Raw genomic sequence first — 27,614 nt, 5'->3', positions numbered from 1 at the left:
TTAAAGTAGGAAAATGGAGTTTGAGTGAGTGACATGGGCAAAGGACTGAAGGAGCGGCCATGGCCAAGAGCAGACAGTGGGGAGCATGAGCGACAGATCTGTGTCTTTAAAAGGGTCATGGGACAGGAGGTACCGCCTCGCAGAGACTTGGTTCGGTACACAGGAGGCTCCTGGGGAAGAGGAAAGGCAAGCTGAGGGTCTGGATGCAGGAAGGTGGCAAGCTCCACTGACTTTGCAAACTTCCTCCCCTTCCAGAGCACCTCCTCTCTGCTGGGACTTGGTCAGGGACAGATTAAGCAGACGGCTCATATGTGAAGAAAATGAGGACTTGTACAAAGAGCCACGTTTGTTCTCAAAGACTAGATTCTTCCTGCTGTCTGCCTTCTGCACATGCTGCACTTAAAATCCCAGAATACCCGTGCAGGACACTGTCTAGTGTTGCCAGCTTTTGTTCTCTGGCCTTATCTCCTGGCCCCTGTGGGCGCCTCCCAGCAACCCACCCCCGCAAGTCATGGCAGGGCAGTGTCTTTACTTTGCTCCTCCAGCATGGCCCTGTCGCGACACTGTGTGACCTCTCCCTGCCCTCTGCCCTTGCCATTTGCTTAAACCTTTCATGTCTAACCAACGGGGTGGGGGCTTGACTGCACCGTAAGGCTCACAAAGTTACAGGCTGGTTTTGAAAGTAGCAAGGGATTCGGGCAGAGGTTTGAAGTAGCCCACATATACTACTAGAGGGCTATAAATTTAAGAGAAGGTCGTCTAAAAAGCAATCCTTCACACAAAACAAAACAAACCCCAAAGAGTTTGGGAAATGGCCTTCGAAGCTTCGGGCTTCGGCTACGGTCAAGGACGCACCGTCCTTTAACAACTTGGCGAGGCCCTAAGCAACTTAGGGAGACCTGTCTCAAAGCAAAAAATAAAAAGGGCGAGGGATGTGGCTCAGTGTCTAGGAGTCCCTGGGTTCAACCTACAGTGCAAACAACAACAAAACACATGAAACCACCGCGCCGTCCTTGGCTGTGCTATGACCATGCCTCCGAAGAGATGCCCGCGGACTGCTAAGTCGGAGCGGCGGAATGAGGCGGCGAGGGGCAGGGAGCCCCAAATCCCGCGTCCGGGCCGCTCCCAAAGCCTTCCCGCTGAGCCCGGACCGGCCGTCCCGAGGCCCTGCAGGTGCCAACGCGGCTGCCCAGAGCCGCACCCAGGCCCGCGGGACCCGCTCATCTTGCGCAGCTGCGACGGGACCGGCCGAGCCGCGCCCCACGCAGGCGTGCTGAGACCCGGCCGGGGCGCGCGGGGGCGGGCGGGGCGGGAGAGCCCGGTTGGGCGTGGCGGGGGCGTGGCGGGCGTTTCCGCTGCAGGGCGCGGGCCGTGAGTGGCAGCCGAGCGTTCCCGGTGCGCACTCCTGTCCGCACGCTGCCCGCGCTCTCCCGGAGGTCCGGCCAGGGTCCCGTCCGGTGAGCGGCCGGCTGGCCGGGAGGCGCCCTCGGGAGGCGGCGGGCGCGCAGGGCTCGTGGGGGGGCTGGCCGTCCCCGGGCCGCGCAGCCCTGATTGCGATCTCTGTTCTCTTCGCAGCGCAGCATCGCCTCTCCCAACTGCCGCGCCATGGCACAGGTAAGGGTGCGCCCGCGACCCTGCCGGCGGCGGGGCTGCAGAACTGGCCGCGAGGGGAGTCAGCCAGCGGGGCATCCCGGGGGCCCGGGCCCTCTCCCCGCCCGCGCCCCTGCGCCGCGCCCCGCGGGGTCCCGGCCAGGCCGCGGCGGCGGTGACGTGGCGGGCTTCGCGGGCCCTTCCCCACGTCCGAGTCGCTGAAACCCGAGGAGCCCAGCTGGGCGGTCACGTGAGGCGAAGACCTGCTTTCCCTGGACTTCCGTGATTTTTTCGGAAAGTTTCCCGTATTCCGAGGCCCTGGCTGGGCCCTGGCTTTTTCCAGCAGAGCTTCGGTGGAGTTTTTCCCCAGCGGCTCAGCTCGAGTTTACTAAGAGGGACTGTTGGTTTAGGAAACCCAGTTTACTAAAAGGAGCTGATTTTAAACAGAAGGGCTGTTTTTCTTAAGTAATGATCTCGTGGAACGAGTTCTGCACTGGATTTGCCTGGGGACTGTTCAGAAGCGGATTACCTAATACCGGCTGCTGCTGCTTCTCTTCCGCTTATTCACATTTATCAAAAGTGTAGGAACGAGAAGATAGTGTGATTTATAGAGCAGTCTTTAAAATTGATCATGTTATAACATCTTTTGTGAATAAGATATCAGTTCTTAAAAACTCTGCCCCCAAACTATTTCACACATCTTGCCAATCTAACTGGCTTGTCAGAGCCCAGATAATTTTTCAGACAAGTGTTTTAACTGCCCAAACAATGCTCTCTCTCATTTGTAGTTCACTCTTTATCAGATCGACTTATCAAAATTGAATTAAGTTTCATGGTGCTTTCCAAGAGAAAATGGGAGGATTAAGACCAATTAGTAACTTTATTAAGTTTATACACTGCTTCCATTGTGGCTTCCTCTTTTGCACTTGTGTTATTATGAACCGATTCTCAAATTACTGAAAGTGGAAAGTTTGCTTTTTGTTCCTCACACAGAAAGGGTACTTTCATGTGGAGTTGGCTTTTCTTCCCTGAGGAGGATCCATCCTATCCTGATTGTGGGGATGCATCAGAGAATAATTCCCTTCATCCCTGCTCACTTGGCTGATTCTCAGATCTCTTGTGCATTTCCTAGTGATGTCTGAAGTTTTCACTCAGTTCCTTTTCATTACGTAGACCCTAGCCAAGATAGAATGAATGAACACATTTTCCAAATGTGGACAGTAGTAATTTCAAAGAATGATAACAATCAATATGCAAATATGCAAAGCTGGAGAGAAAGGTGGTCTGCATTATAAAATTACACGAGTGATTCCTATCACAGTACAATGCCAGGACTGTTTATTAGACCAAATCGGTTATTAGTCATAGAAGCTACAAGTCATGTTAAAAAAAGATGCAGTGTTGAACTTGCCTGTAACTTTAATAGTTACCCTTAGAAACCTTGGAAGTAAAACATCTGCTAAATTGTTTAAAATTACTGTATTTCACTGCGTAATCATCACCACTGCATTAACACACTTTTGTATTTCGTCTTCCTAATCTTGCACCAAAGACAGCTTAGTAGCACACAATTTTTAAGTAATATTGGCATGATTAAAAAGAAAAGCTTCACATAGTGGCCGCATCCCACTTTTTAGAAGAACATTTGGCATAAAACCTGTGACAATTGTTTGGTGACACATGGTAGGACGGAGTTTTGCTCTTTCTGGTTACTTGTAGGTGTGCAAAATGCCCTCAGTGCACGACTGTATTTTTACTGTCTAAAATCTGCTCTGTGCCCCAGTGTAATTGCAGGTGAGCTGGAGCTTCAGGATGAGGTTTCAGTCTGTTTCTATGGAAATACCTTTGGGTGACCTGTGGGGGTTGGAACCAGAGGCTTCCATGCCTGGAACTTCTAGAGTAATGGAATTGGACACCTGAGTCCTAGAGGTGCATGTTCTCGCAGTTGAAAATGTGTTATTTAAATATTAATGTTTCTTATTTATTGAAGAGTTAAAATGTAGACCATCTCTCTAATTCTTCATGTTCATGAGCTATATCTTCAATGCCAACTACTTTTTCTTTTTATTTATGTTGGGTTCACCCTGCCTAGAAAATATGCAAAAAAAAAAAAAAAATCCAGAAATCAGTGGTCTGTGCAATCATGGACATCACTGTCTTGCTGAGAATTTAACTAGAAAGGATTAATTGATCTCGGACAGATATCTTGAAATTCATTAATGGAGTAGGTACATTGCCAAGTCCTTTATTTGCATTATTTAGTGTCCATAACACATTTTGGAAATAAGTATTACTGTTCCATTTCATAGAAGAGGAGATTGAGGTCACTTAGCTGCCTTGGTGTGGGGCAGAGGAGGGAGGGCACAGATGGGGACAGCAACAGCAGATGCAAACGTGTAGGGAGTGTCACCGAGTGCGGCTGACCTGGAACCGGGAATGTGAGCCTGCCGGAATGGAGGCCTCTCTTAGGGAGGGTGCTGGACAGCGGGACCGCAGCCAGACCAGGTCATGCGGACTGTTCGTAGGTAAGGAGAGCGGCGGAAGAGTTGTGCCTTGGGGCGTGCCACGTCATGTTTGTATTTAGCAAAGATCGCCCTGGTGCCAACATGGTGGTTGCATCTCTGGGGCTGTTGAGGTCAGGTAGTGGGATGGGAGTTGAGGAGAAGGAGAGGAAGACCGTGCAGGGATCTGCTGCTGTGATCCTGCTGAGATCCCAGGACTTGAACTAGATGCTGCCTGGACTTTAGATAGAATGGTCCTGTCGGAGAAGTAGGCACGGTTGTGTGTGGGTGTGGTGGTGGCTCAGGGCACTGCCCTTCCTGCAGCACAACCTTGAGAGCACACAGCTTACCTTTCCGGTTCATGGGGTTTGCCAAGGGAAGACATTCTCACACTGTCAGGGGCTTAGGGAAACACAGCGTTGAAGAAATGCACAACAAAGATTTTAATCTTATTAATCTTTACTTAGCTGTCAACCACTCCTTTTCAACTACTATGTGAGTAGCTCGCTTTACAGTGATGCATTTTCCCCTGACTTAAGCTTTGAAAGGGATCAAAGGTAGTAGGGCAGTTGGCCCAAGTGGGCAGAGGCAGAAGCAGGTGTGAAGAATGGCGGAGGGAGAGGCAGCAGCGAGGTGAGCCTTCCAGTGGATTGGTGCAGGGTAGGGACAGGGGGCGCTGCTGGGACCTGCTGTGTCCGCCTCCCACAGTCCTCTGTGTTTTCTGGTGTCCGTTTCACTTTGTGGCCCAACACTTGTAACTTCTATGACTAATAAGAGGCTTTGCCTCTTTTCCTGCTCGTCTCACTTCTTTGTGGTACATGATTACAAAATGTACTTTTCATCTGTGGGACCCATTATCACAGGAGGCACTGGGGCCTCTGGTGTGTCTCACAGCTGGGACATGAGCTGCTCTGGCCGGCGGGGGAGGCAGTGCCCCTGTCTTCCCGCCGCCTCAGCAGCCGCATGGGCCCCTGGAAGCCCGAGGCTCTGACCCAAGCTCAGCTGCTCCACTCCAGTACTTTCTCCACAGGCTCCTCATTGGCAGAATGCGTGATGTCGGGTGGGGGTGTAAGCAGTGATTACCCAGGACTGGAAGGCAGGTTTAACGAGGGCTCTTCTGTACCTTCAGGGAGCTTTATTTAGAAAGTTCCAAACAGGTGAGCATGTTCTCATCTTTAAACTTGAAATTGTTATTTATGCATTACTTCCTGTGTCTGGAAAAGTAGTCCTTCACTTGCTTTTTGGTTGATTTTGTTCATTTTATTGGGCTATGAGGATAAAAGAACTTTTTTAATTTAGAGGGGAGAAAGCCATCAAAATTACAGAACTGAGATGGGCATTTTGAAGCTGAGAGAGGAAGAATGGATTTTGTTTTGGCCTCTTGTCGTCTAGGAGGCTGCAGCCATCTTTTGTGAGGCCCTGGTGGGGTGAGGGAGTGGAGGTTGAGCTGAGGTGGAGCGGGGGAGCAGGGGGTGGGGGGCAGAACTCCTGCAGGGTGGGGCTCCAGGAGCAGGCAAGCCTCTGGAATGGGGGTCCTTCAGAGCCACATTGGCAGATAGTTTGTGACCCCGTGGTGGGGTGTAGACAGGATGTCCAAACAAGGTTCTGCCCAGTGACTCATGCCTGTGACTCACGTCTGGCTCCTTGGTACCCTAGGTGGCCTCGATGTCTTTGGCAGTGACTTCGATTGTGTGGAATGCACAAGTGTTTCACAATTTCTAGAAAGCTCTTAAACAATGTGGCCAGCAGTTATTTATTTCTCCATAGCTCGTGACTGAGATTCATGAGGACCTTTTCCTCTTTTTCTTTCACCTCATTTCCTTCATTCCCTAGGGTCAGATATTTTTTATTTTTTCTTGGAGGCATGTAACCTCTCCCCTTGTAACCCCTGCCCTCGACTGGCAGTTTCTACATAACCTAAAAACCACATGGAGTTTTCTTTTTTAAGTGTGTTTTTAAAAGCACATTTTTACAAACGTTGCAGAATGAGGTTTCCCCGAGATAGTCTGTCCCTTTACTCAGTGTCCTGCAGTCAGGCTCTATGCCACCCAGACTCCTTGCCAAATCCAGCGGTCCCTTTCACTGAGCTCCTCCCTGGACGTCCCTGGGGTGTGGGCACTGCCTCTCCCTTCCTCTGGGGACACGTTGCCGGTGGTGACTGCACAGCACTCCCCGGGCAGCTTCCCCTGGCCTGGGGAGGTGGTGCAGCGTGGCCTGAGCCAAGTCCCAGCAACGCCGCGTGCTCACTGGTGCTCCCCGGCTGCTTTGCCAACCTTTCTGAGCCACCCAGCTTCCCCATCCCACGCCAGAATCCCCCTCCGGAGTTCCCTCTGCCTCTGGTCCTGCTGCCTCCTGTCCGATTCCGCTGGCACTGCGTTTGTGTGGGTGGGTTTGACCTGCTCTCCCGTCTCCATCTCGCCCAGTCCATTCCATGTTCCTGATGCTGCTGGAGGCTTGGCACCGAGCAGGGCTGGTTGGTCTTCCAGTGGCTTGCTGTGGTCCCAGCTGGAGCCTGTGTCTTGGGGGTTTTTGGGCCCCTCTCCCCTCACCAGGTGCTGCCCCTTGCTGACTTCGCTTCGCACCCGACTGCTCACTGTGGTCTGTTGACGTCGCCCGCGTCTGAGCGGGGCCACCTCATTCTCCTGTGCGTCTGTGCCTCCTGAAACCTACCCCTGCAGGCCTCTGCTTTTCTGATCCTGGCAACTTTCCAGACATTTGGTTTTTTTTTCTGGTGTATTCTCTTGGACTCTTCCAGCCCACCGGTGTACTCACGTCACCGCTCCTGCCTCGGCGTGGACGCACTCTGCCGCACTCACTTACACACCTGGCTTTGGGCATCGTGACTCCCCCCTCCGTGATCCGTGTAGCACTTGGCACGTGGACGGTATCAAAATTGGCTGTTGGGTTGAGTGCCTGAGCAGGTGGACGGCAGGGACGGTCAGTGCCAAGCTCTGGCAGTGGACACCGACATTCATTCGTGTGGTCATCCTGATGGTGTCTTTGATCCGTTTGAAATACTCCCACCAGACCAGACGACAGTGTGACTTGAGAGAAGTGCCCCTCTAGCCAGGCTGCTTGATGGGCACCTCCTTAGCTCTGAGCGGTTTCTCTCCTCCCTGCAGCTCCCAGTAGTCACGTTGAGCCCTGTGGAATTGCACGGTCCAGCCACTCGGTGTCACATGATGTTAGACTCGGAACTGGTGGAGGGGGACTTACCAGCTGCCATGCCCACGCTCCTCAGTGGGGCGCAAGTGAGGTCAGCCTGGCCACGGCCACCGCCCTCTCGGTGGGATGGACAGCTCTGGCTTCGTCTCTGGACCTCCTCCGAGATGGGGAGGGGGCTTTCTGCCCCTTGCCCTCTTCCTGGCTGGCCAGTCTTGCTTAGCCAGGGGTGGAGGGCGTGCAGGTGCGGGCGGGCCCTCGCCCTGGGGACGTCCTCCTGGCTCACTGCAGTCTTTGGCCCTGTGATCATAGCTCTTTGCTTGGGGCGGGTCAGGTCACGAGGTCAGGTTTTCCTGGAGGTTTCCTCGTGGCCGTCTGTTCTGAGGGAAGAGCAGTGCCTCTCCTTGGATGAGAGGAGGGACTGCTGTTAGGAACTGTGGAGGAGGCTGACTCGTGACTGCCCTGCTGTGCTCCCCACCCTGCTGTGTCGGGCTGAGCCGTGAGCACAGGAGCAGCAGGGTCGGTGGTGAGAAGTAGCTGGAGGAGACGCCAGGTGGAGGGGATTCATGCTGAGGCAGGCCAGCCTGGTCCTGGGTTGAGGGCGGCTGGGGAGGTGGGTCAGGTGAGGGCCTCCCTGAGCTTCTGGGTCGCTGTGCCAGGATGCTGCAGGCTGTGGCTTAGAGGGGCACAGAGTCTGTCCTCACAGGTACGGAGGCTGCAAGCCTGAGGTCCAGGCGGGGCGAGGTCAGCCTCCGGGCGTTCCTGCTGCAGGTGATGCGCTTGCTGCACGTCCTGCTGAAGACAGAGAAGCCAGCTCTGCGCAGACTCCTGTGGGGACCCACCCCATCACCTGGGCCCTCGCAACAGTCCCTCACCTAGTCATAAAGGCCTTCCTTCCTTTGCGGAGTAGGGCTCCTTGCAAAAATCTGGGATGTTCAGTCTGAAGTCGAGGGTGGGTCCCCCTAAATTGCCTTAGCAGGGTCCTTGCCACAGCAGAAGGCAGAGGAGGCCTGAGGACCAGCCTGAGGAGAAGAGGGTCTAGAGGAACCTGTCCACGCCGTGGCCGAGGAGCGCCCTGGTCACTTCCTGGACCCACGAGAGCCACTGTTTTGGGAAGCTTGTCTAGTGCCCCCAGCTGGCCTTTGGGGCTGGGTGCCGTGAAGGCTCTTGCTCATGGTGCGCACACTCTGTCGTCATCTTTTGAAATTTAACTGATATCATGGTATTGTTGGCATAAGGGAACTTTTCCTCCTGTAGGTAATTGAATTTTTGTGCATTCATAATAAAATACCTTGTGAATCAGACTAGGTATTCTCTGCCCTCCCTCCTTGCAGCTCTTTGTTCCTGTTTAGATGGTACCTTACCAGAGTTTTAAGGAAATTTAAAAAAACATGGTAAAAAAATATTGGTAAAATTCATGCCGGGAGACTCCTTCACCATCAGATCAGCTCTGGGGCTCAGTGGTAGTGAAGCCTCCGACTCTGATTAGGTCTGAAGGGCCTAATTATACCATGAACTCTTTTTGAAAATATGAACATTAACTGGGTTGTGTGTGTGACAAAGTCCTGTGGAGCGGGCAGCCTGGTGGAGAAGGTCCCCCAGCGTGTTCCTCTGGCGCGTGGATGGCCTCATGTCTTCTCGGGCCTGCTGAGTTCTCTGAGAACCCCTGAGGTGCGGGGAAGCAGACGCGGTGAAGACCTGGAGGGAGCCTTGCTCAGGGCCAAGTGGGTGCAGGCCCACCTGCCCCTGGTGACCTTGAGGGGAAGCAGCGGGGTAGGCGCGCACCGCAGGAGGGTGGGTGGGCGCCCAGGGAAGGAGAGCCAGCCTCGCGGTGATGCGGCCGGCCAGGTGGCCCACGCACCGGCCTGTTTCCCATTTCAGGTGGCGCCCGATCTTGCCAGGTGAGAGGCGCTCAGAGGCCGAGCGTGCCCTGCCAGGGCCGTGCTGCTCTGCACGTTGGTGCCACGTGAATAACGCCACTGTGCTTCCCCTCAGGCCCTCAGAGGCACGGTGACCGACTTCCCCGGATTCGACGACCGGGCTGACGCGGAGACTCTGCGGAAGGCCATGAAGGGCCTGGGTAGGTCCTGCCTTTTATTCTAAAAAAGGAAAACATCCGAAATTGATAGAAGGAACGGTAATTAACGGAACCCAACACTCGGGTGCCCTGCGGACTCCAGTTCCCGGCAGGCGCTGTCTCCGAGACCCTCTGCCCTTGCCGCAGCCTCTTCCTGGCCGCGGAGGCAGCCCTCATCTCAGGGCCTCCCTGCGTGGCTGAGGCTCCTCCTCGCCAGGGCCACTGCTTTCTGGCCTTGCGGGTCTTCTGTCCCCCCAGCCCCTTTCAGATGCGTCCCCGTTGCGCTTGGTGTGCTCCCTGCCCAGCCTGGTGGGTCTGCTGTCCGCGGGAGCCCCGTGTCTCATCCGGTCACCCAGCTTTCCCTTGCTGCGTTTCCCTTGCTGTCCTGCTCCTGGCCCTGCCTGCCAGGGTCCCTCGCCCGCCTGGCGCTGGGCGGGCCTCGGGCGGCCGTGCCGCCTGCCGCCGCTGCTGAGGGTGGGCACAGTCCACCCTAGACTACATGTGGCTCCCAGCCAGGGCTCTGCTCTCTATCTGCCGTAAACTGTACCCTGGGAACAGCTGATATTCGAGTGACTGTCTGTTGTCTGAAAAACTCCATCCAGTTTTTAAGAAGTCAGGAGTATTTTTCTGTCTACTTCAAAATGTGTTGGGAATGGGGAGTAACGTGTACAGGAAATGGGGCATTTTATATATCATCAATATCACTCAATCAGTTGTTCATTAAAATGTATGAAACATCTTACACACGCTCAGACAGAGGAGGGACGGGAGGCGGTTGGGAGCTGGGCCGAAGGCCGCCAAGGGAGCCCAGCCTGACCCTGACCTTGACTCGCAGGCACCGACGAGGAGAGCATCCTGACTCTGCTGACGTCTCGGAGCAACGCGCAGCGCCAGGAGATCGCGGAGGCCTTCAAGACTCTGTTTGGCAGGGTGAGTGGCGCTGGTCCCCAGGTGGAGCGAGAGCGCTCGGTGTGGCAGTCTGGCAGCCTTCCCTGGGACCGTGCAGGTGCCAGCTGCCGGTCTCGGCTCCTCGTGCATGCGACACAGCACAGCCTGCTGCCTCCTCCCGGGTGGTGGAGGTAGCTCTGCGGCCTCCTGCGGCAGGTGGGGTGTCAGTGGACACGCCGACGTTCAGGAGACCTTGCCAGCGGAGCCCGTGCATGTCAGCGCTGCGCGGTTTCCTCCTGAGGATTTCCCGCGAGGTCGGCTGGGCCCGCAGGGTGAGGAGGGCGGTGCTGGTGCGAGGGATGCGTGGCCTTCTCCGTGACAACGTCCTCCCGACCCGTCCCTGCTGCCTTCTGAAGGCCCACGTGCTGTGGCCCATTCTCCCGTGGGGGCTGTGGCACCACGGTGGGACTCCCCTCCCCTCAGCGCCTCCCACTAGGCCGCCCTGTCACCCTTGCCTGGCAGGAGCCCCTCATGCCGTGAGCTCTGCTGCAATAGCACAGTGTTAATAAGGGAACTTTTGATTAATTGGTCTAAGTGCTCTTATTCAATTAACATCTTATAGTGAAGATTTTTAGATTCCTTACAAACAAATGAGTGTATACTGTAGTCATGTTATTCTGAAAATTCACATTCATTGAGAAACGTGACGCAGAGCAAAAAGGAAAGTATTGTCCCCCTTCCCCCTTTTTCTGGGGCTAGCGATGGAAGCAGGCTAGTGGTGGACCCAGATCTGCCCTGAGCTGCACCCCAGCCCTGAGAAGGTATTCTGGTAACCGCATCCGGTCCCTGCCGTGCAGACCCTGACCGGAGGACGTGCCGTTTTCCATAATGAGGCCCAGGATCCCTGCACTGGTGTCTTGCAGTAGTCAGAAGCATGAAGTGCCATAATATACTATGTATTACAATGTTAAAAACACATTTATGATTTTCTTTTGGAATTTTTATAAAGATACATGTGTTTCTCAATACTATTCTTTAAATAAAATACTTTTAATCTGCTTTAAAAAAAAGACTCCAGAAATGAGGAAGTGAACTTGGTCCCTGTGTGGCCTCACCCTAGGGTTGAGGCCAGCCTTTAGAGTGTGGGGAGGCTGCAGGTCTGCGGGTCCCACGCGCCTACCTGGAGGCAGCAATGTAGGGAATGCACGAGGGCGGAGGCTGCCGTTCATACGTAGGAAGAATCTCAACGCTTCTGTTTTCTGTGAGTCAGGATCTTCTGGATGACCTGAAATCAGAACTGACTGGAAAATTTGAAAAGCTGATCGTGGCTCTGATGAAGCCCTCGCGGCTCTACGACGCCTACGAGCTGAAGCACGCTCTGAAGGTGAAGTTGTGGCTGCCCCGTGTGCGTCACTCCTCTTGTCTGGCTTGGGTTTGAGAGCGGCTCTGGGCCGTGCTCAGGAGAGGGGCAGGGACCAGCGTGACCTCCCATCACTGCATGCCTAAGCTCACCAGTACTGGCTTTTTAAAATTCAAATTATTACTTTTTATTTCCATGCCTGTCTTCTAATTTTGAGAAGTGTTTTAAAATTGGATGAAATATTTTAACTCTCTAAACAAAACACTGCTTGATTAGGGAATAACAAGGTCGCTGGTAAACTTGCTATACTTCAGTGATGGCGGAAACCAGACGCGTGTTCCCGTGACTGGGGTTTGGGATACGGCGTCATGTGGCTGCCTGGGGACCTTTGGGTACACTCCTGGGACAAGAAAGAGTTCACTTAGCAGTTTGATTTTGAGTGGGAAATTGAGATTCCGCCACAGCAGATAAGGTGGCCCAGGGATTCTAACTTGGAGTGGGAGGAGGAGACTTGTTGAGTTAGTAGCTCGTTTGCTCTGATTCTCTTCATCTCCGTAAGATTTGTTTGGTGCAGGCAGAGCCGTGGGCTGTTGAGAGTGGGCCTCAGTGTCGGCAGCAGCTGACATTCTTCCAGGGGACAGCAGGGCTTGATCTTTGGTAAAGAAACAGAAGTAAAAAGAACATAATGCCAAAGTATTAAGAAAACTTAATTTCAGCCAATTGTTGCTTATAGCTCTAATTTAGTGGCATAAATATGACTTTTAAAAGCAGAAAAAGGAAACATTATTTTTGAAAAATACAGAAGCAATTTCCAGTTCCTTTACGCAGATATAATTCCCAAACACTGAGTGCTGTGTTCGTGGTTACCTGTGTTAGTTGGCTCCCCGGGGCCGAGACAGGCAATCTGAAGAGGTTTGTTTGGCTAACGGTGTTAAAGTCTCTCTTGATCTGTGATCTTGATCTGTGTCCAGGCAGTGCATCCTGGGAGCTTGTGGTGGAGTGAAGCCACTCACCCTGAGGCCAGCGGGCAGAGAGGGGCTGGTGGGGCCTCCTGTCCCCCTTAAGGGTGTGCTCAGTGACCTACAGTCTCCCGTGGGCCTGCCTCCTGGACGTTCCACCAAGAGTGCATCTGCGGGAGCAGAGCCTTTATTTAGCACAGGGGATTGGGGACATTTAAGCTCCAAACCACAGCACTGCCTTTAATGCGGAATTTCCATGTGGCTCCATGAGAAATGTGACTCCGGAGCAGAAGTTGATCTTTGAGGTGCAGATAGAGTATAAATTATCTTCCACATTTATTTATGTTTTCTACTATTTCAGTTCCATTAAAATATTTCACCTTAAACTAGAATTAGCTGATCAATTTATAAATTGCAAATTTCTATAACCTTTTGTGTGAATGTAAACACGTATGCACACATATATACAAACGGATCTTGTTCTACACTAGACAAATAGAATAAAAGAAAAGAATAAGATTGTCTTTGGAGAAAAAGTTAACTTGAAATTTCTTATCTCTATAACTCGTAGAGTTTGTGTATAGAGAAGTCGTGTTATGCTGGAGAATATTTATGTAGTTATGGAATTTGGGTAACATCTATTCTGGCAGAATAACTTCCTTTTTAATCTTACTGCTGACATGTTTTTTCTATTAAAAATAAATCTCTAAATAGGGAGCTGGTACAGATGAAAAAGTACTGACAGAAATCATTGCTTCAAGGACACCTGAAGAACTAAGAGCCATAAAGCAAGTTTATGAAGAAGGTGCGTAGTTTGATGTGCATCTTGCCTGTCTCCACTGTCCCCGCCCCATCCCTGTGCCACGATTGCAGCCTTCACAGATGCTGCGGGCAGGCCGGTGCTCAGGGCTGTGAGTGAGCGGGTGAGGGGACCTTGCACCCAGCTGCCTCCTTCAGTTGGAAATCCTGCCTTTTCACCCCTAGCTGTTTCAGTAGTTCAGGAAAAGCTGCTGATGGTTTGCATACGATTTGCAGCTAATATGGGAATTATACAGGTTGTCTTTCTCTTACATTAACTTTCGGTTATGTATGAATAATTTTCTTCACGTACATTCAGTTCTGTGTTAGTGGAAGTGGAGTTATCTCAAAGACCTTTTGGGGACCCGGGAAAAGAAACCCAAACCCCTTTCTCGGTCAGAGTTAATAAAAATGTTTGAGTAAACGTATTTTGTTTTAGCTAATGGCAGTGCTGGGATAAAATACTCTGTTTCGATTTTTCTTTTTAGTGTGCCTTACTTTTTTGGGAGAAAGTCTGTATTCCAGTCTAGAGTATCTGTAAGTGGAATTCAGAGAATGGAAGTCAAGGCAGAGCGTTGTTTATTCCTTGGGGCAGATCTTCCCCTGACCCAGGAGAGGAGGGCCAGGCCTCCAGGCGGTCAGCAAAGTTCTCAGACTGCCCTGGGCGAGGGAAGTGCAGTGCCATCTTGGTTAGTTTGTTGGTCTTGGAGGTGACTTCGTTCTCTACCGAGTCAGTGGTGAGAAATGTGGGGCAGCGGAACACTCACCTTTCCAAAGCGCTGGTCTCCTGCTTCTCTCACAGTGAGGTGTGTTGGTCACAGAGGCAGAGGTGGCGGGGGGGCCTGCAGCTCTGCCTGATGTGGTATCCAGCTCTCCGTCTGGGTATTGACAGTGACTGTTGAGCCTTTGTGTTGCGAATGACAAGTGAGATGCTGGAAGGGGACAGTGACTGTGTGGCCTGAGCTACCCAGCTGGACCAGGGGCACTGACTGTCACCAGGGGCACAAGGGGTGTGCCTGACCCAGCTGCTGTCCTCAGGGAGATTGCATGCAGCCTCAGGCCCCAGGTGACTCAGAGCAACCGCGATTGTTACAGGGTAGTCTCTTTGAAACCAGGGCCACAAGCGAGGGTCCTCCATGTTGGATGTTAGGGAGGCTCCAGACGCTCTGAGGTTCACGGCTAGGCAGCCTTACGCTGCTGCTGAGCAATTCAAGAAAACGTGCACACACACACAGGAACTCCATTCAGCCTTGACACACACACACACACACACACACACACACACACACGAACTCCATTCAGCCTTGGAAGAGGAACTGCTGCCCGCTGTGGCAGCACTGGTGACCCTGGGCCCTTTGTGCTAATGAAACAAGCCAGGTGCAGGCAGGCAGCGGTTGTGGGCGCCCGCGAGGAACACGCAGAGGCTCGGAGCCCGGGGCATGGAGGGCTGGGTGGAGGGCGGCCAAGGGCACCTCTCCGCGTGGGGTGGGTGGTGACTGAGTAGAGCCCTGCCGCGGACCTGAGATCTTCTGAGGAAGAAGTGTCCTCACCACGCGGGAAGCTGGGCGAGGGGTGGCTGTGGTCAGCGTGGCGGTCATTTCACCACGTGTATCAGGACATCGCCTTGAATATCAGAACACGTTAAAGGTGTGGTTGCTCTTGCCCCGTCACTCAGTAGAGCAGGGTACCAGGCGTGGTGGACTGGTAGATAGGTGTCTTAGGATCAGGGCCACTGTCCTTGGGCACGGCCACTGGAAGCAGGAGCGCAGGAAGAGCCTGCCACCGTGAAGGGGGCATGTCCACGGAGGGGGCAATCGACAGGCGAGTTGGGCAAGGTTGGGGGGCTTGTGTGGCAGGTTATAGATCCAGGCTTGCTTCAGGTCCCAGCACATTGAGGGCACAGCTGCTGAGGAAGGGGTTGACCCCAGCTGGTGTGGGGAGGTGAGGCTGGTGTGACCCCAGCTGGTGTGGGAGGTGAGCCTGGTGTGACCCCAGCTGGTGTGGGAGGTGAGGCTGGTGTGACGACAGCTGGTGTGGGAGGTGAGGCTGGTGTGACCCCAGCTGCTCATGGGGAGGTGGGCCTGGTGTGACCCCAGCTGGTGTGGGGAGGTGAGGCTGGTGTGACCCCAGCTGGTGTGGGAGGTGAGCCTGGTGTGACCCCAGCTGGTGTGGGAGGTGAGCCTGGTGTGACCCCACCTGGTGTGGGGAGGTGAGGCTGGTGTGACGACAGCTGGTGTGGGGAGGTGAGGCTGGTGTGACCCCACCTGGTGTGGGGAGGTGAGGCTGGTGTGACGCCAGCTGGTGTGGGAGGTGAGGCTGGTGTGACCCCAGCTGCTCATGGGGAGGTGGGCCTGGTGTGACCCCAGCTGGTGTGGGGAGGTGAGGCTGGTGTGACGACAGCTGGTGTGGGGAGGTGAGGCTGGTGTGACGCCAGCTGGTGTGGGAGGTGAGCCTCGTGTGACCCCAGCTGCTCATGGGGAGGTGGGACTGGTGTGACCCCAGCTGCTCATGGGGAGGTGGGCCTGGTGTGACCCCAGCTGCTCATGGGGAGGTGGGCCTGGTGTGACCCCAGCTGGTGTGGGGAGGTGAGCCTGGTGTGACCCCAGCTGCTCATGGGGAGGTGAGCCAGGGTTTGGGACTCAGCCTTGCAAGTGATAGGAGGTGGGAGGGGTATCAGAGAGGTCCAGGCCTGTGGTTGGATTTGATGGCTAGTTATCCATGGGTGTTGAAATAGAGGACGAAATTGAGGATTCCTGCCAGGTTTTGTATTTGGGTCACTGGTTGAAATAAACATAATTTTTGGGGTCTTTTAATGTAGAAGTTTGGGCTTTTAAAGTTTGCCTGCTTTCAAGCAGGGATCGGACATTTTAAGGCCTTAGTGTGACCCTCCTTCCTTTCTCCTTCTGTGAACATATCAGCACGTTGCAGTCGTACGTGGTAGTGGGCTTGGGGACGTGCGTAAGTGCATGTGGCTGAGCTTTCATTTCAGTCCTCGGCACTTACCCTCCCCATGTCCTTCAAGAGCAGCGGCTCGAGGGTGCTTGGGCTGTGACCTCTGCAGATCCTGCTGCTCCCCTTTCCTGTGGTCTAGAGGCGGGGGGGGCATACCTGCATACATCATGGCTGTCAGGTAACTTTGCTGCAGAGACAAAATATCTTATTGGGTGTGGGGGATATGGCCATGCACAAAGAAAGGGACTCAGGAGGGAAGACGCTGAGAAACCAGTCATGTGCAGCATTGGCGAGAAAGCAAGACGAAGTTCAGTCTTACGGTCGATAGTACTTGAGGCTTTCCAGAGCATTTCCGGGTGGTGAGTCACGGTTCAGCCTGATCATGTGCTTTGGGGAGGCTTTAATTTCTTTCTTTCAGCCACTCAAGCATCTGCCTCCAGTCTTAGAGCACTCAGAGTTAGAATAGAGAGAATTTGTCAGTCAACACAGTATTTCTTACTTTGTGTCTCTTTCCTCTGATGCATGGGGCAGGGTCTCTTTTTCTGTTTGAAAGCAGCTGTAAATACGTGTGAAACACTTCTGTTGCAGAGTATGGCTCAAGCCTGGAAGACGACGTGGTGGGGGATACCTCGGGGTACTACCAGAGGATGTTGGTGGTCCTCCTTCAGGTATTGGGTGGAGACTGACCCTAGCTTGATCTAAACAGTCTGAAGTTGGCCGGGCACAGTGGCACACCTGTGATCCCCACAGCTTGGGAGGCTGCGGCAGGATTGCTAGTTCAAGGCCAGCTTCTGCAATTTTGTGAGACCCTGTCTCAAAGATAAAAAGCAAAAGGACTGGGGACATAGCTGAGTGATAGAGCGCCCTTGGGCTCAATGCCCAGTGCTTTGGGGGTGGGGGAGAAAGTCTGAACGTGGAGTGGCCTGATTATCTGGTGAGGTCGCTTGAAATTCTTGTGATGCTTTCTGGTACTTGTTGATTCCTGCTTGGTGGGCGTATGCCCTCTGTGCTGTTTAGTTTCAGAACATGTGACCTAAACTCCGAATGGGGACCTCATCCCTTGGCAGTCTGCCTCCTCCTCTTTGACCGTGTTTAAGATCAGGAGGGTCTGCACCGTGCTGTGTGGCGGGTGATGCATTGAGGGATGGAGGCGACCTTGAAAAGTCATCCGTTCTTCCGAGGAAAAGCTTTCTGTGCACACCCGCCAGGTGGAGCTTTTTCCTCTTGAATGAGGTGCTATGCTGTCAGTAAGGGGACCTCCTACCTTGCAGGCCAACAGAGATCCCGACGCTGGAATTGACGAAGCTCAGGTCGAACAGGATGCTCAGGTGAGTGAGGCCTACCATGCGGCGGCTTTGTTGGGATCTGGAGAGGAGGGGATGTCGTAAGGAGATCACCGCGTATGCTGTGGGCATCTCTAGAGACGGCCCAGGTCATGTGTCTGTTACAGGTCACAAGGCATGCCGAGACAGGGTTCTCTCATGCTGGTCTGGTGACAAAATATTTCATCCGAAACCTGAAGTGAAGTAATGTAGTAATGTGGTGAGCTTCACCTAGACATAGTGTTCATTTTTTGTGATTACGAAACATTCAGAAAATAGAGAATTTTGGGAAAAAAACAGAAAGCAACCATGCCGTGTTATTGATCCCACTGGTAACAGTGCAGTAGAGTTCTTAGGTTGGGGTGAGAGGACTGTGTTGGAAGGTGTGTGTTGTTTTCTCACACGAATGGTGGCAAGTTATTTAGCATTATGCAGTTTTTCTGCGTTTCCTTTGAAAGAATTCTAAACAATATTGTCCCCCTCCTTTTTTTTCTTTGTGGTGCTGGGACCTCACACTTGCTAGGCTGCATCCCACTGAGCTGCACCCCAAGACCCCTTTTTCATTTTGGGTCAGGGCCCACCAGTTGCCCAGACTGGCCTGGAACCTGCAGCCCTCCGGGCTCCGCCTCCTGTGCCGGCGGCATGCCGGCTGCAATGGTGTCCTGTCAGCTGGTTCTGGTGATTCCCCGAGGTTCCTTTGCCCTTGGGGGACTTCCATCCCTGTGTGCTCTCATGTGTTTATGAGGTATTCAGGGCAGGACAGTGTCAGGAAGCCTGGGCTGGGCTGGGAACCCAGGGGTCGCCCGGCGTGGCCCTGCCCCTCCTGCAGTATTCTTGGTCCTCAGGGAGGCAGGCAGGGCTGTGGGCACCCTCCCAGGGCCTCCTGCAGTGGCTGTGGTGGGAGGGAGCAGCACCCTCCTCTGGGGTGGCTGATGGCAGGATGGCCAGCTGCAGGGAGGAGGGGGGCGCTTGGCTATGTGTCGATGTGCCCACCCCCTGGCCACACTCAGGTGTGCTTGCCGTGTTCCTGCTGAAGCTCTCAGACCCCCCAGGTCCTCGGCCTTCAGGGTGCAGCCCTGTCCCTAAACATGGACGTGGGCGCCTCCTGCCCCAGCTTCCTCTGGGCACTCTCCCTGCACCCCACGCCCGCCTCTCCTGGCAGGCTCTTCTGCGTGGTCACCCAGCGTGGTACTTTCCAGGTAGCCCCGTCTCACCCTCCAGGGGGCAGGTGACCCTCACAGGGAGCCCCGCAGCACCCCAGGCCTTCTGTTACTGAGCTGCCCCTCATGGTGAAGCCCCCTGCCCACCCTCTGGGGCACGCAGAGCCATTGGTTCAGTGCATCCCCATTGTAGCACGTAGTGGGCCCACAGGGCGTAGGTGACGGTGCGTGGGTGGTCCACTCTGGCAGGGGCAGTTTCCCTGCTGTGGGTAGGAGGCAAGCCCGCGGGCCTCCTGAAGAGCAGCTGGGAGCCCTGCCCGCCTTCTCTGAACTGGCCAGTTCCCGGCCTGGCTCCTCGCTTCCTCTGCCGTCTGCCGGTGGATCACACGTGCTGGGAGCCGCCGCTCCAGAGTCGCTCTCCCTTCTGTGAGGCTCTGCTCGGGACTGGGAGGCCCTCTTGCTTTCCCAGCATTGATTCCTTGTGGTCTGGCAGAAGCCAGGGCCGACTCACGTCCCGACTCCGCGAGTGGGAGTTCTGGAAGCTTTTCAGTGCTGGCGTCAGAAGCAGGCGCGGGTCTTCTCAGAGGACTGTCGGGGACCCAGGAGGGCCAGCAGTGGTGGGCCTCGTGACCGGGCAGGTGGATCACCTGGGGGTCCCCTAGACTTCAGGTCCTGACGACCGTCTGCGTGGGGCCCGGGGGTCTGTGGTTCACAGGCTCCCTGGGATGCGGCTGCTCCTCCTTGACCTCAGTTGGAGCAGCCAGCTGTGTGGGCGGAGCTGACCTGCCACGCAGCAGGTCAGGCTCCTCTTAACCTTCCCGTGACAAGGACACCAGAGCACACGCCACACTGCCTGGGTTTGATTCTTTAAAATCATTAGTGTTAGTTCAGCCCCGTGGAGACCGTCGTGCTCCGGATGTTGGGGAGAGGAGACCCACGTGTACCTGGTCAAGCGCGTGGCCCATGGTCACTAATGGGAATCCAGGATTTCTTCCCTGAGCGCAAGAGGAGGTGGCTGAAAGGGCCTCCGGCAAGCCCTTGACTTTCAAAGTGGCAGAATTGTTTTTATCTCCTTCCCTTTCAGATCCTTGTTCTGTGCTTTTTCTGGAGGGAGAGCTGGACTCTCAGGGAAGGGAAGGGAACGGTACTGCCCGAGCGCCTGTGCTCACTACAAGGTGTTTGTGTCACGTAAGTGACATGACCTCCATTAACGCCCTTGCAGGACGGTGCTCCTGAGGTGAGGGTACTGGGCTGCAGAAGAGACCCCCGTTCATCTGAGACCTCACAGATAAGAACACGCCAGGTGTTCTCTGACTCGGGCAGCAGGCTGCTCAGCGGGAGCTGTAGAGAGGGGCAAGGGGGTGGGTGTGGAGGCTCCTCATCCTGAGCAGTGCCCAGGGTCCCGGGCACCTCCACTTGGAGGAGAGGACACTCAGATCAAAGCAGAAGAGACCCTTGACCATCACTGCGCTGAATGAAGATGTTATTGCTCGACTTGTTGGCACTTTTGTGTGGACATTGATCCCAGACGTCATTCTCCCAGGGAAATCGAGATCGTAGCATAGAGTAGCTGGTGTCTCACAAGTTGTCCCGGGTGACAGCCTAGCTGCTCTGCCTGCTGGGAGCACCCAGGCCGGGGCCGCGGCGAGTCCTCCAGTGTTCGCAGGGCCAGCGCCTGGTGTGAGTGTGCCCCGAGTCCTGACTGCACGCAGAAGGCACTAGGGCAGTCCTGCGTCCTGAGCTGGTGGTGTTCATATGCTTATATTTTCTTATATGGGATTTCCATTTTGTAGAATTTCTCAAAGAACGTGTTGTTGTAGATTTAAAAAGTTAAGGCAGGTTTATGTAGTTCTAAAATTTAGATACAGGTATGGCTTTCAAAGCGATTATCTCTGATTTTGGTCTTGAAGAGCGTGCTCACATGACCAGAATTGATACTGGTTAGTTTTATAATCTTGAAGTTTATTTTTCACCTAATTTTTTATGGTGCTGGGGATCAAGCCTGGGCCTCATGTGTGCTAGGCAAGTCTCTACCACTGCCAGCCTGGTATTATTTCTATCATTAAAATAAATGAAAAATTGAGGGTAAAGATGTGTGAGCCTATTTTTAATTCTCTGGAAATAGGATAAGGAATAGTCTAGACCACTATGGTTTCCATCTTAGCACGCTGGCCTGGACTTGCATCCGATGTCAGCCGACACACTCCTGGCGGCTTGCAGGTGGCCTTGCCTTGGTGTAGCCAGCTCGGGGAGGGACTAGGCGGCCAGGAGGGCAGCACGGGCAGGTGGCAGGAATCCACCCTTCAGGTCCACTCAGTACGTGGACTCGGACTTAATGAAATGTTTCTGTACCTTTTTTGAAGAGTTATATAAACCCTGGAAAGAGCCTTATTTTGTCACAAAATAAATGTGGGCCCTTAGATGATTCAAGGAGTGTTTATTAAGTGCGTGGCACATGCCAAGCACTATGCCACTCCTGCAGCCTTGAAGGATCTATTGTTGTGGTCTTTGGAAATATGAAAGCTTTTCTTAGCCAGCCCTGGTTAACTCAGTGGTGAAGAGAAGGTACGTAGCCTGCCTCTGTCGGGTGGTTGAACAGCCTAGTGCAAGCCAGATAGGAGGTGCAGATGCCTGAGCACCTGTCTAACGATTTCCCAGTCTGTAAGTGGATGTACTGCAGTGAGACCATCAGAAATTTGCTCCTCTCAAACAATTGGAAGTTAGGGTAGGCATTTTGGGGAGACTTAATCTTGCCTGGTGCTGGGTTTTGTTGCCTGACCTGTGAGTCTCTACCAAGCTCCACCAGAGCTCCAAGTCCCAGAGGCCAGTGTAGAGTTGGAGCCAGGAAGAATGAAGAGGGCCAGACGTGGGAGGTGCCCTGCTCTGCAGGAAGCAGCCTGGGTGGGCCAGGTGTATGTGCTCTGCAGGAAGCAGCATGGGGTGGGCCAGGTGTGTGCTCTGCAGGAAGCAGCATGGGGTGGGCCAGGTGTATGTGCTCTGCAGGAAGCAGCCTGGGTGGGCCAGGTGTATGTGCTCTGCAGGAAACAGCCTGGGGTGGGCCAGGTGTATGTGCTCTGCAGGAAGCAGCATGGGGTGGGCCAGGTGTATGTGCTCTGCAGGAAGCAGCCTGGGTGGGCCAGGTGTGTGCTCTGCAAGCAGCAGTCTGGGGTGGGCCAGGTGTGTGTGCTCTGCAGGAAGCAGCCTGGGTGGGCCAGGTGTATGTGCTCTGCAGGAAGCAGCCTGGGTGGGCCAGGTGTATGTGCTCTGCAGGCAGCAGCCTGGATGGGCCAGGTGTGTGCTCTGCAAGCAGCAGTCTGGGGTGGGCCAGGTATGTGCTCTGCAGGAAGCAGCCTGGGGTGGGCCAGGTGTGTGCTCTGCAGGAAGCAGCCTGGGTGGACCAGGTGTGTGTGCTCTGCAGGCAGTGTAAGGCCCCCAAAAAGGAAACCCCAACTCTGTCCCATGGATGGACGGCAACCCCAATCAGCCGCAGGAGGCGTCACTTGATGCAAACCGCAAGAGGTGTTTATTCCAGCGCGCTGGGACCCAACTCGAGGAGTCGAGTCCCTAGCAGAAAATCTTGTAGGTTTATAAAGGCAGAAACCACACATCGGGAGGGGTCACACACGAAAGGGGGAAAAGGGGGAACAAAGCTGCCAGGAAATTTCAAAGGGGGTCTGGGTTTGCTGACAACATGTTTCACAATGTTTTACAACAGGTGTAGATTCTGGTCAATAGTTTCTGGTAATCCTACTGTTTGAGCACTATCTAGCTATCTGGCTCAATTTACTCTTTTATTCTCTGTTTGGGGCTGTTTCCTGGAACAGCTTTAAGGGCTTTGTTCCCATTACTGGGAGGGAAACCTTAGGGAGTTGAGATAAAACAGACAGCTTAAAAAAATGTCCATTCTTTCAGCAGCAGCCTGGGTGGGCCAGGAGTGTGCTCTGCAGGCAGCAGCCTGGGGTGGGCCAGGTGTATGTGCTCTGCAGGCAGCAGCCTGGGGTGGGCCAGGTGTATGTACTCTGCAGGCAGCAGCCTGGGTGGGCCAGGTGTGTGCTCTGCAGGCAGCAGCCTGGGTGGGCCAGGTGTGTGCTCTGCAGGCAGCAGCCTGGGTGGGCCAGGTGTGTGCTCTGCAGGCAGCAACCTGGGGTGGGCCAGGTGTGTGCTCTGCAGGCAGCAGCCTGGGTGGGCCAGGTGTGTGCTCTGCAGGCAGCAGCCTGGGTGGGCCAGGTGTATGTGCTCTGCAGGCAGCAGCCTGGGTGGGCCAGGTGTGTGCTCTGCAGGCAGCAGCCTGGGTGGGCCAGGTGTGTGCTCTGCAGGCAGCAGCCTGGGTGGGCCAGGTGTATGTGCTCTGCAGGCAGCAGCCTGGGTGGGCCAGGTGTGTGCTCTGCAGGAAGCAGCCTGGGTGGGCCAGGCCTGGGGTGAAGAATCCCTCCTGATCCTGTGGGCATGCTTGCAGGCGCTGTTTCAGGCTGGGGAGCTCAAGTGGGGCACGGACGAAGAGAAGTTCATCACCATTTTCGGAACACGGAGCGTGTCGCACCTGAGGAGGGGTGAGTGAGGAAGGCTGTGTGGCTTTGCTGGGGCTCCTGACGCGCGGTGACTGGTCGGCTCTCCTGGCTCTCTGTACCACCGCTGTGCCTTCCAGACCATAGGCCTTGAGCCCAGCTGCTCAGCCAAGGGTGGTGAGGGGTGGGTTCTGGAAGGTTTCTCTGTCACAGACCAAGAGTGGCGACTCACTTGGGGTGTTTCCAGTGGACCCGAGGCCCCTCTCTGGGATGTCATGGGACTTGAGCTAGTTTGAGAGTGCTCAGGGGCAGTGACGGAGCTGGATGGCGGCTTCAAGTGTTGGGCTTTATTTCTGTAGGTGGTTCCGAGGGGTTTGGCAGGACCCGGGATCGCCCTGCTTCCTGTTCCACTGTCCTAGTGTCTTGGTTTCCTTTCTCATGCCCTCCGCTCGTCATCACAAGACGGTTGCAGTAACTCTAAAGTAATCATTTTTACAGCAGGAGGAAAGGAAGGGGTGAACCAGTCGTTTCCGTCACGTTTTATAAAGACGAGGAGGGATTCTCAGAGTTCCCTGCAGCAGATTCACCTTGAGGTCCCTGTGGTTGTGACTGGCAGTGGGGCTGGGAAATGAGTGGGCAGAAGCGCTGTGAACTGTCGCTTCGGGCTTGGCGCCTGAGCCCGAGCACAGGTGCTGTCAGGAGGAGGGCTGAGTAGGAGAATGCCCATGCCGCAGAGATCTCTGATTTCTGGAAGGATCCATGCTCGTGTGATTAAAAAGTCCTTTTCATTTTTTCCAGTGTTTGACAAGTACATGACCATATCAGGGTTTCAGATCGAGGAGACCATCGACCGGGAGACTTCTGGCAACCTGGAGCAGCTGCTCCTGGCTGTTGGTAGGTGACTTCCAGTGTGCGGCATAGCGGTGCTGAGAGCTCATGGATTCTGCCCACTTGGCTGCACCTGGAAGCAGCGCATTCTTCATGGAGAGGAGCCTGACGTGGTGCCAGGAGAGGCAGAGTCTTCGTTTCCCATTCAGCAGTCCGTGTTGACTCCGGCCTGTTGGCCTGTTCTCAGGGATGCTGGGGAAATGGTTACGAAGTCCGTAGAAGCCACAGCGGAAACTTCCCTCTTTCCTGGGGAAGCTGGTGCGCTGAGGGCGGGTCTCAGAGGCTTGTCGGTGTTCTGATACCTGTGGAATTTTAGAATTCTCCCAAATACAATGCTCACAGCCTTGAGGCTGACTGGAAACCACCGTCTGTTAGAAAAAAGACTCATGACGTAATAGAAGATGTGGTTTCCCTATTAAAAATTTTGGAGTTTTATTTCAACCAAATGTTCAGAATGATCTGGAAAATTGAGGTGCTGAGTTTGTGCAGTTGACAGTAGTATCACATCCCTCCAGGCCGGGAGACCCAGCTGTGAGTGGTTCCCAGGGTCCTGGTTCCACACGGGTTTGCAGGGAGCCTCTGTCTGCTGTTGGTGTTGAGGTCAGGCTGTCCTGTTCTGGAGGAGAGGTGGCCTGCAGGAGCCCTGAGTAGCCTTTCCTTTGAGGTGCACTTCATGAACTTCTATTGAAAACTCGGACATCTCCTTCATCGTTAGAATACACATAGAATTTTCCCTTTTAGTTACTAGAGGCCGTCTTTTGGAAGCATTGGGAAAGGGAGCGTTTATAAACCTTGCGTTCAAGGACTGTTACTTTGGAACGTTAAGGAGTTTCCATAGGCCAGCTCTCCAGAGGCAGAGTGGACCCTGGGCCAAGCAGCCTCTGCGTCAGCTGTGGCGCGTTCAGAGAAGATCCCAGCGTCAGAGTGTCCGAGTGGCCAGAACTGAACGAACCTCGGGCTGCTCATGTGAATACGTAGACCATGCAGGAAGAGAGGCCAGGGCTTTCCAAAGATGAGAGACGTTTGCCTGAATGTCTTGAAAAGAAAACCTCCATGCTGTTTAGGTAACTTTCGGTGATGAAGGTTCTGGCGTGATTGCGACCCAGATTGCTCTGCCTAGCGGTGCTCACAGAACAAAGGGCCACAGGAAGCCTCTCCTGTCCATGTGCCTTTCCTAGAGCCGGCTCCCAGGGAGACCCCAGCGGCTGTCTCTGAGGGCCGCTGTGGTGAGATGAGCCCGGCCCTGCTGCCCCAGCTGCTCTGGAAGCAGCTGCGCACCAGCAGCTTGAGCTCACCCCAGCCTGTGCGTGCTGGGCAGCTCTGACCTGGCGTCCTTTGTTTTCCAGTGAAGTCGATTCGCAGCATCCCTGCCTACCTTGCAGAGACCCTCTACTACGCCATGAAGGTGAGCGGAGGCTGCGCCTCTGATGCCCACCCTCTCCAGTACCTTCCTCACCTCTGAGCGTGTCTCAGGCACAGGCCTCAGGAGCTTCGTCCTAGGACTCCTTGGCCAGCGCTGCCAGACTGCCGGGCTTCGTGCAGGTGTCTGACTCAGGCTCAGTGCTGGGCTTCAGGTTTTAGGTAACATGCCTTCTGCTCTGTTTCCTTCCCAAAGGGAGCGGGGACAGATGACCACACCCTCATCAGGGTTGTGGTGTCCAGGAGCGAGATCGATCTGTTCAACATCAGGAAGGAGTTCCGCAAGAATTTCGCCACCTCGCTTTATTCCATGATCAAGGTAGGGGAACTGCCCTTTGCCTCACGTGTCAGAGTCCGTAGTAGACCCGCAGGGCGTGTGCCGGACAGGAAGGGGAGTCGGGCTGCTGTGTTTAGTCCAGAATCCCTGGCAGAAGCTCAGAAGGGTGCCTGGGGGTGGGGTCCCAAGGGCCGCCCTGGGTGCCTGGGTGTGGCGTGGCCCTCGCAGACCGGATGGCTGCGACCTCAGAGCATGATTTGGTGGTGGAAACAGGTGGCTCAGCAAGCCCAGCCCCTCGCCTGTCGGGGTGTTTTCCATCCTTCCTCAGTTCCTGCGTCTCCCCCGTCTGGTCCCTCCTCTCTTCAATCCAGTTCTTCCTTCCGCTCTCGTCTGCCATCTCCTTGTCTCTGGTGTTGGTTTGAAGTCCAGGAAAGAACAGGCAGGTCACGCCTGGAGTACTGAGCAGCCTGGGCTTATGTTCCCTTCTGTGAAAGAAAGGCACTTTGTGGCCTCTCATCAGATTTGTCCCCAGGTCTTCCCACTCCCTGTCCTTGCTCCCCTTTTGGATAAAGATGAACTGGCCATGAGCCGAGCAGAATTTCAACTGACCACAAAGCTCTGGGTAACGAGTGTGGGGAGGCTGTGCAGAGGAGGATGGGGAGCTTGCCCACGCTCTGGTAGCATGAGACATTGGTCCTTCACGTCCGGGCTGCCTCGGCGTTGGGCCTCTGGAGGCAGGAGTATGAGGGCAGACGGGGAACCTCTGGAAAGCTTGACTTCAGTGTAGTCGAAAAGCTTCCCTGTTCTCTGTGTTGCTAGAGAGACATGGTTCACTGTCTTTGGAAACCTGCCTTTAGGGAGTTAAGTCGGAAGGTCAAACACGGTCACCATGGTAGGAAACTCTGTTACCATTCCCCATGTGAGTCCCGCAGGGAAATCGCCTGCCGAGCCTCGCAGGAGCAGGACTCCCTGCCAGGCGTCCTGGCCTTCCCCATGGTGGAGGCCAATGGAGTCCTTGGTTTCAGGGCGACACCTCTGGGGACTATAAGAAGGCCCTGCTGCTGCTCTGTGGTGGGGAGGACGACTGACCACCTAGCCTGCTGCAGCCCGTCCAGCCGCACCCTGCCCAGCACCTGCCGGCCCTGCGCTTGGAGCCCGTGACCACATGCGGACAGCCGAGCTCCCCGCTGGTCCTCCCTTGCGAGCCGTCTGCAGTCCTGCGTGTTCCTAGGGCCCTGGTCCAGTGTCTGAGTCGCTCGGATCTTCCCCTGGGAGGCCACGTTGCTTTTACCCTGTTTTATAGCTTCATTTATATTCATTTGATAACCCACTACCGTAATCAGAACCTTAGCCTTGAAATTGAGAACCCCTAGAAGCGCTGCTCATCAAGTGTACGACTGATTACACCTGCAGAATCATGGTGGTGTGTTCCACAGATGAGAAATAAAGACGTCCTTCCCGAGTGTGTGGCTGTGTTAGGAAGCTGACGAGTCTGTTGAAGGGAGCCGTCCTTCACAGGCCGAGAACCGGACCTGCCGTTGCTGGCGGAAGCGCGGCATGCGCCGGAGCTGCTCGGGCGTGGGGCGCGTTGCAGCCGGTCTCTGGGGGCACTGGTGAGGCAAGGGCCTGCTGCCACTTGCTCAGCAGAAAGGCTGACTCTAGGGCCTGACCCAGAATACAGGGGACTGGCTCTCTGTGCCAAACCCGGGGCTCGTTTTCCGTTTACCAATACCACCTGTGAGATCAGAATAAACAA

At 54.5% G+C, this 27,614-nt stretch overlaps 1 protein-coding gene and 1 long non-coding RNA gene across 3 annotated transcripts; both read left to right on the top strand.

Annotated features, from left to right (window-relative positions):
• Positions 1–1,322: 1,322 nt before the first annotated feature.
• ANXA5 (annexin A5) lies at positions 1,323–27,320 on the top strand. 2 transcript variants are annotated; one of them, XM_079152920.1, is made up of 13 exons: positions 1,323–1,457; positions 1,581–1,614; positions 9,249–9,333; positions 10,166–10,260; positions 11,489–11,602; positions 13,252–13,342; positions 16,876–16,955; positions 17,559–17,615; positions 23,226–23,319; positions 24,073–24,168; positions 25,509–25,567; positions 25,778–25,900; positions 26,884–27,320. In XM_079152920.1, the coding sequence occupies exons 2-13, from the start codon at positions 1,606–1,608 to the stop codon at positions 26,944–26,946; spliced, it is 966 nt and encodes a 321-aa protein (XP_079009046.1). In that variant the 5' UTR covers positions 1,323–1,457; positions 1,581–1,605; the 3' UTR covers positions 26,947–27,320. The 2 variants fall into 2 exon arrangements, with proteins under 2 accessions (XP_079009046.1, XP_079009045.1); XM_079152919.1 differs by having other exon boundaries at positions 1,576–1,614.
• LOC306669088 lies at positions 15,255–16,090 on the top strand. Its single transcript, XR_013766023.1, has 3 exons — positions 15,255–15,276; positions 15,376–15,920; positions 15,956–16,090. It is a non-coding gene; the product is annotated as an uncharacterized lncRNA (long non-coding RNA).
• Positions 27,321–27,614: the final 294 nt, after the last annotated feature.

Source organism: Sciurus vulgaris (assembly GCF_902686455.1).
Source record: "Sciurus vulgaris genome assembly, chromosome: 9".
NCBI lineage: Eukaryota > Metazoa > Chordata > Mammalia > Rodentia > Sciuridae > Sciurus > Sciurus vulgaris.
This window is presented reverse-complemented; position numbering and strand designations above follow the sequence as displayed.

What these genes read in the sequence shown, in the direction of transcription:
- ANXA5 (XM_079152920.1), top strand. An exon ending in AAAGCAAGTTTATGAAGAAG is followed by an intron (nt 13,343 to 16,875) that starts GTGCGTAGTTTG and finishes CTTCTGTTGCAG; the next exon opens with AGTATGGCTCAAGCCTGGAA. An exon ending in GCAGCTGCTCCTGGCTGTTG is followed by an intron (nt 24,169 to 25,508) that starts GTAGGTGACTTC and finishes TTTGTTTTCCAG; the next exon opens with TGAAGTCGATTCGCAGCATC.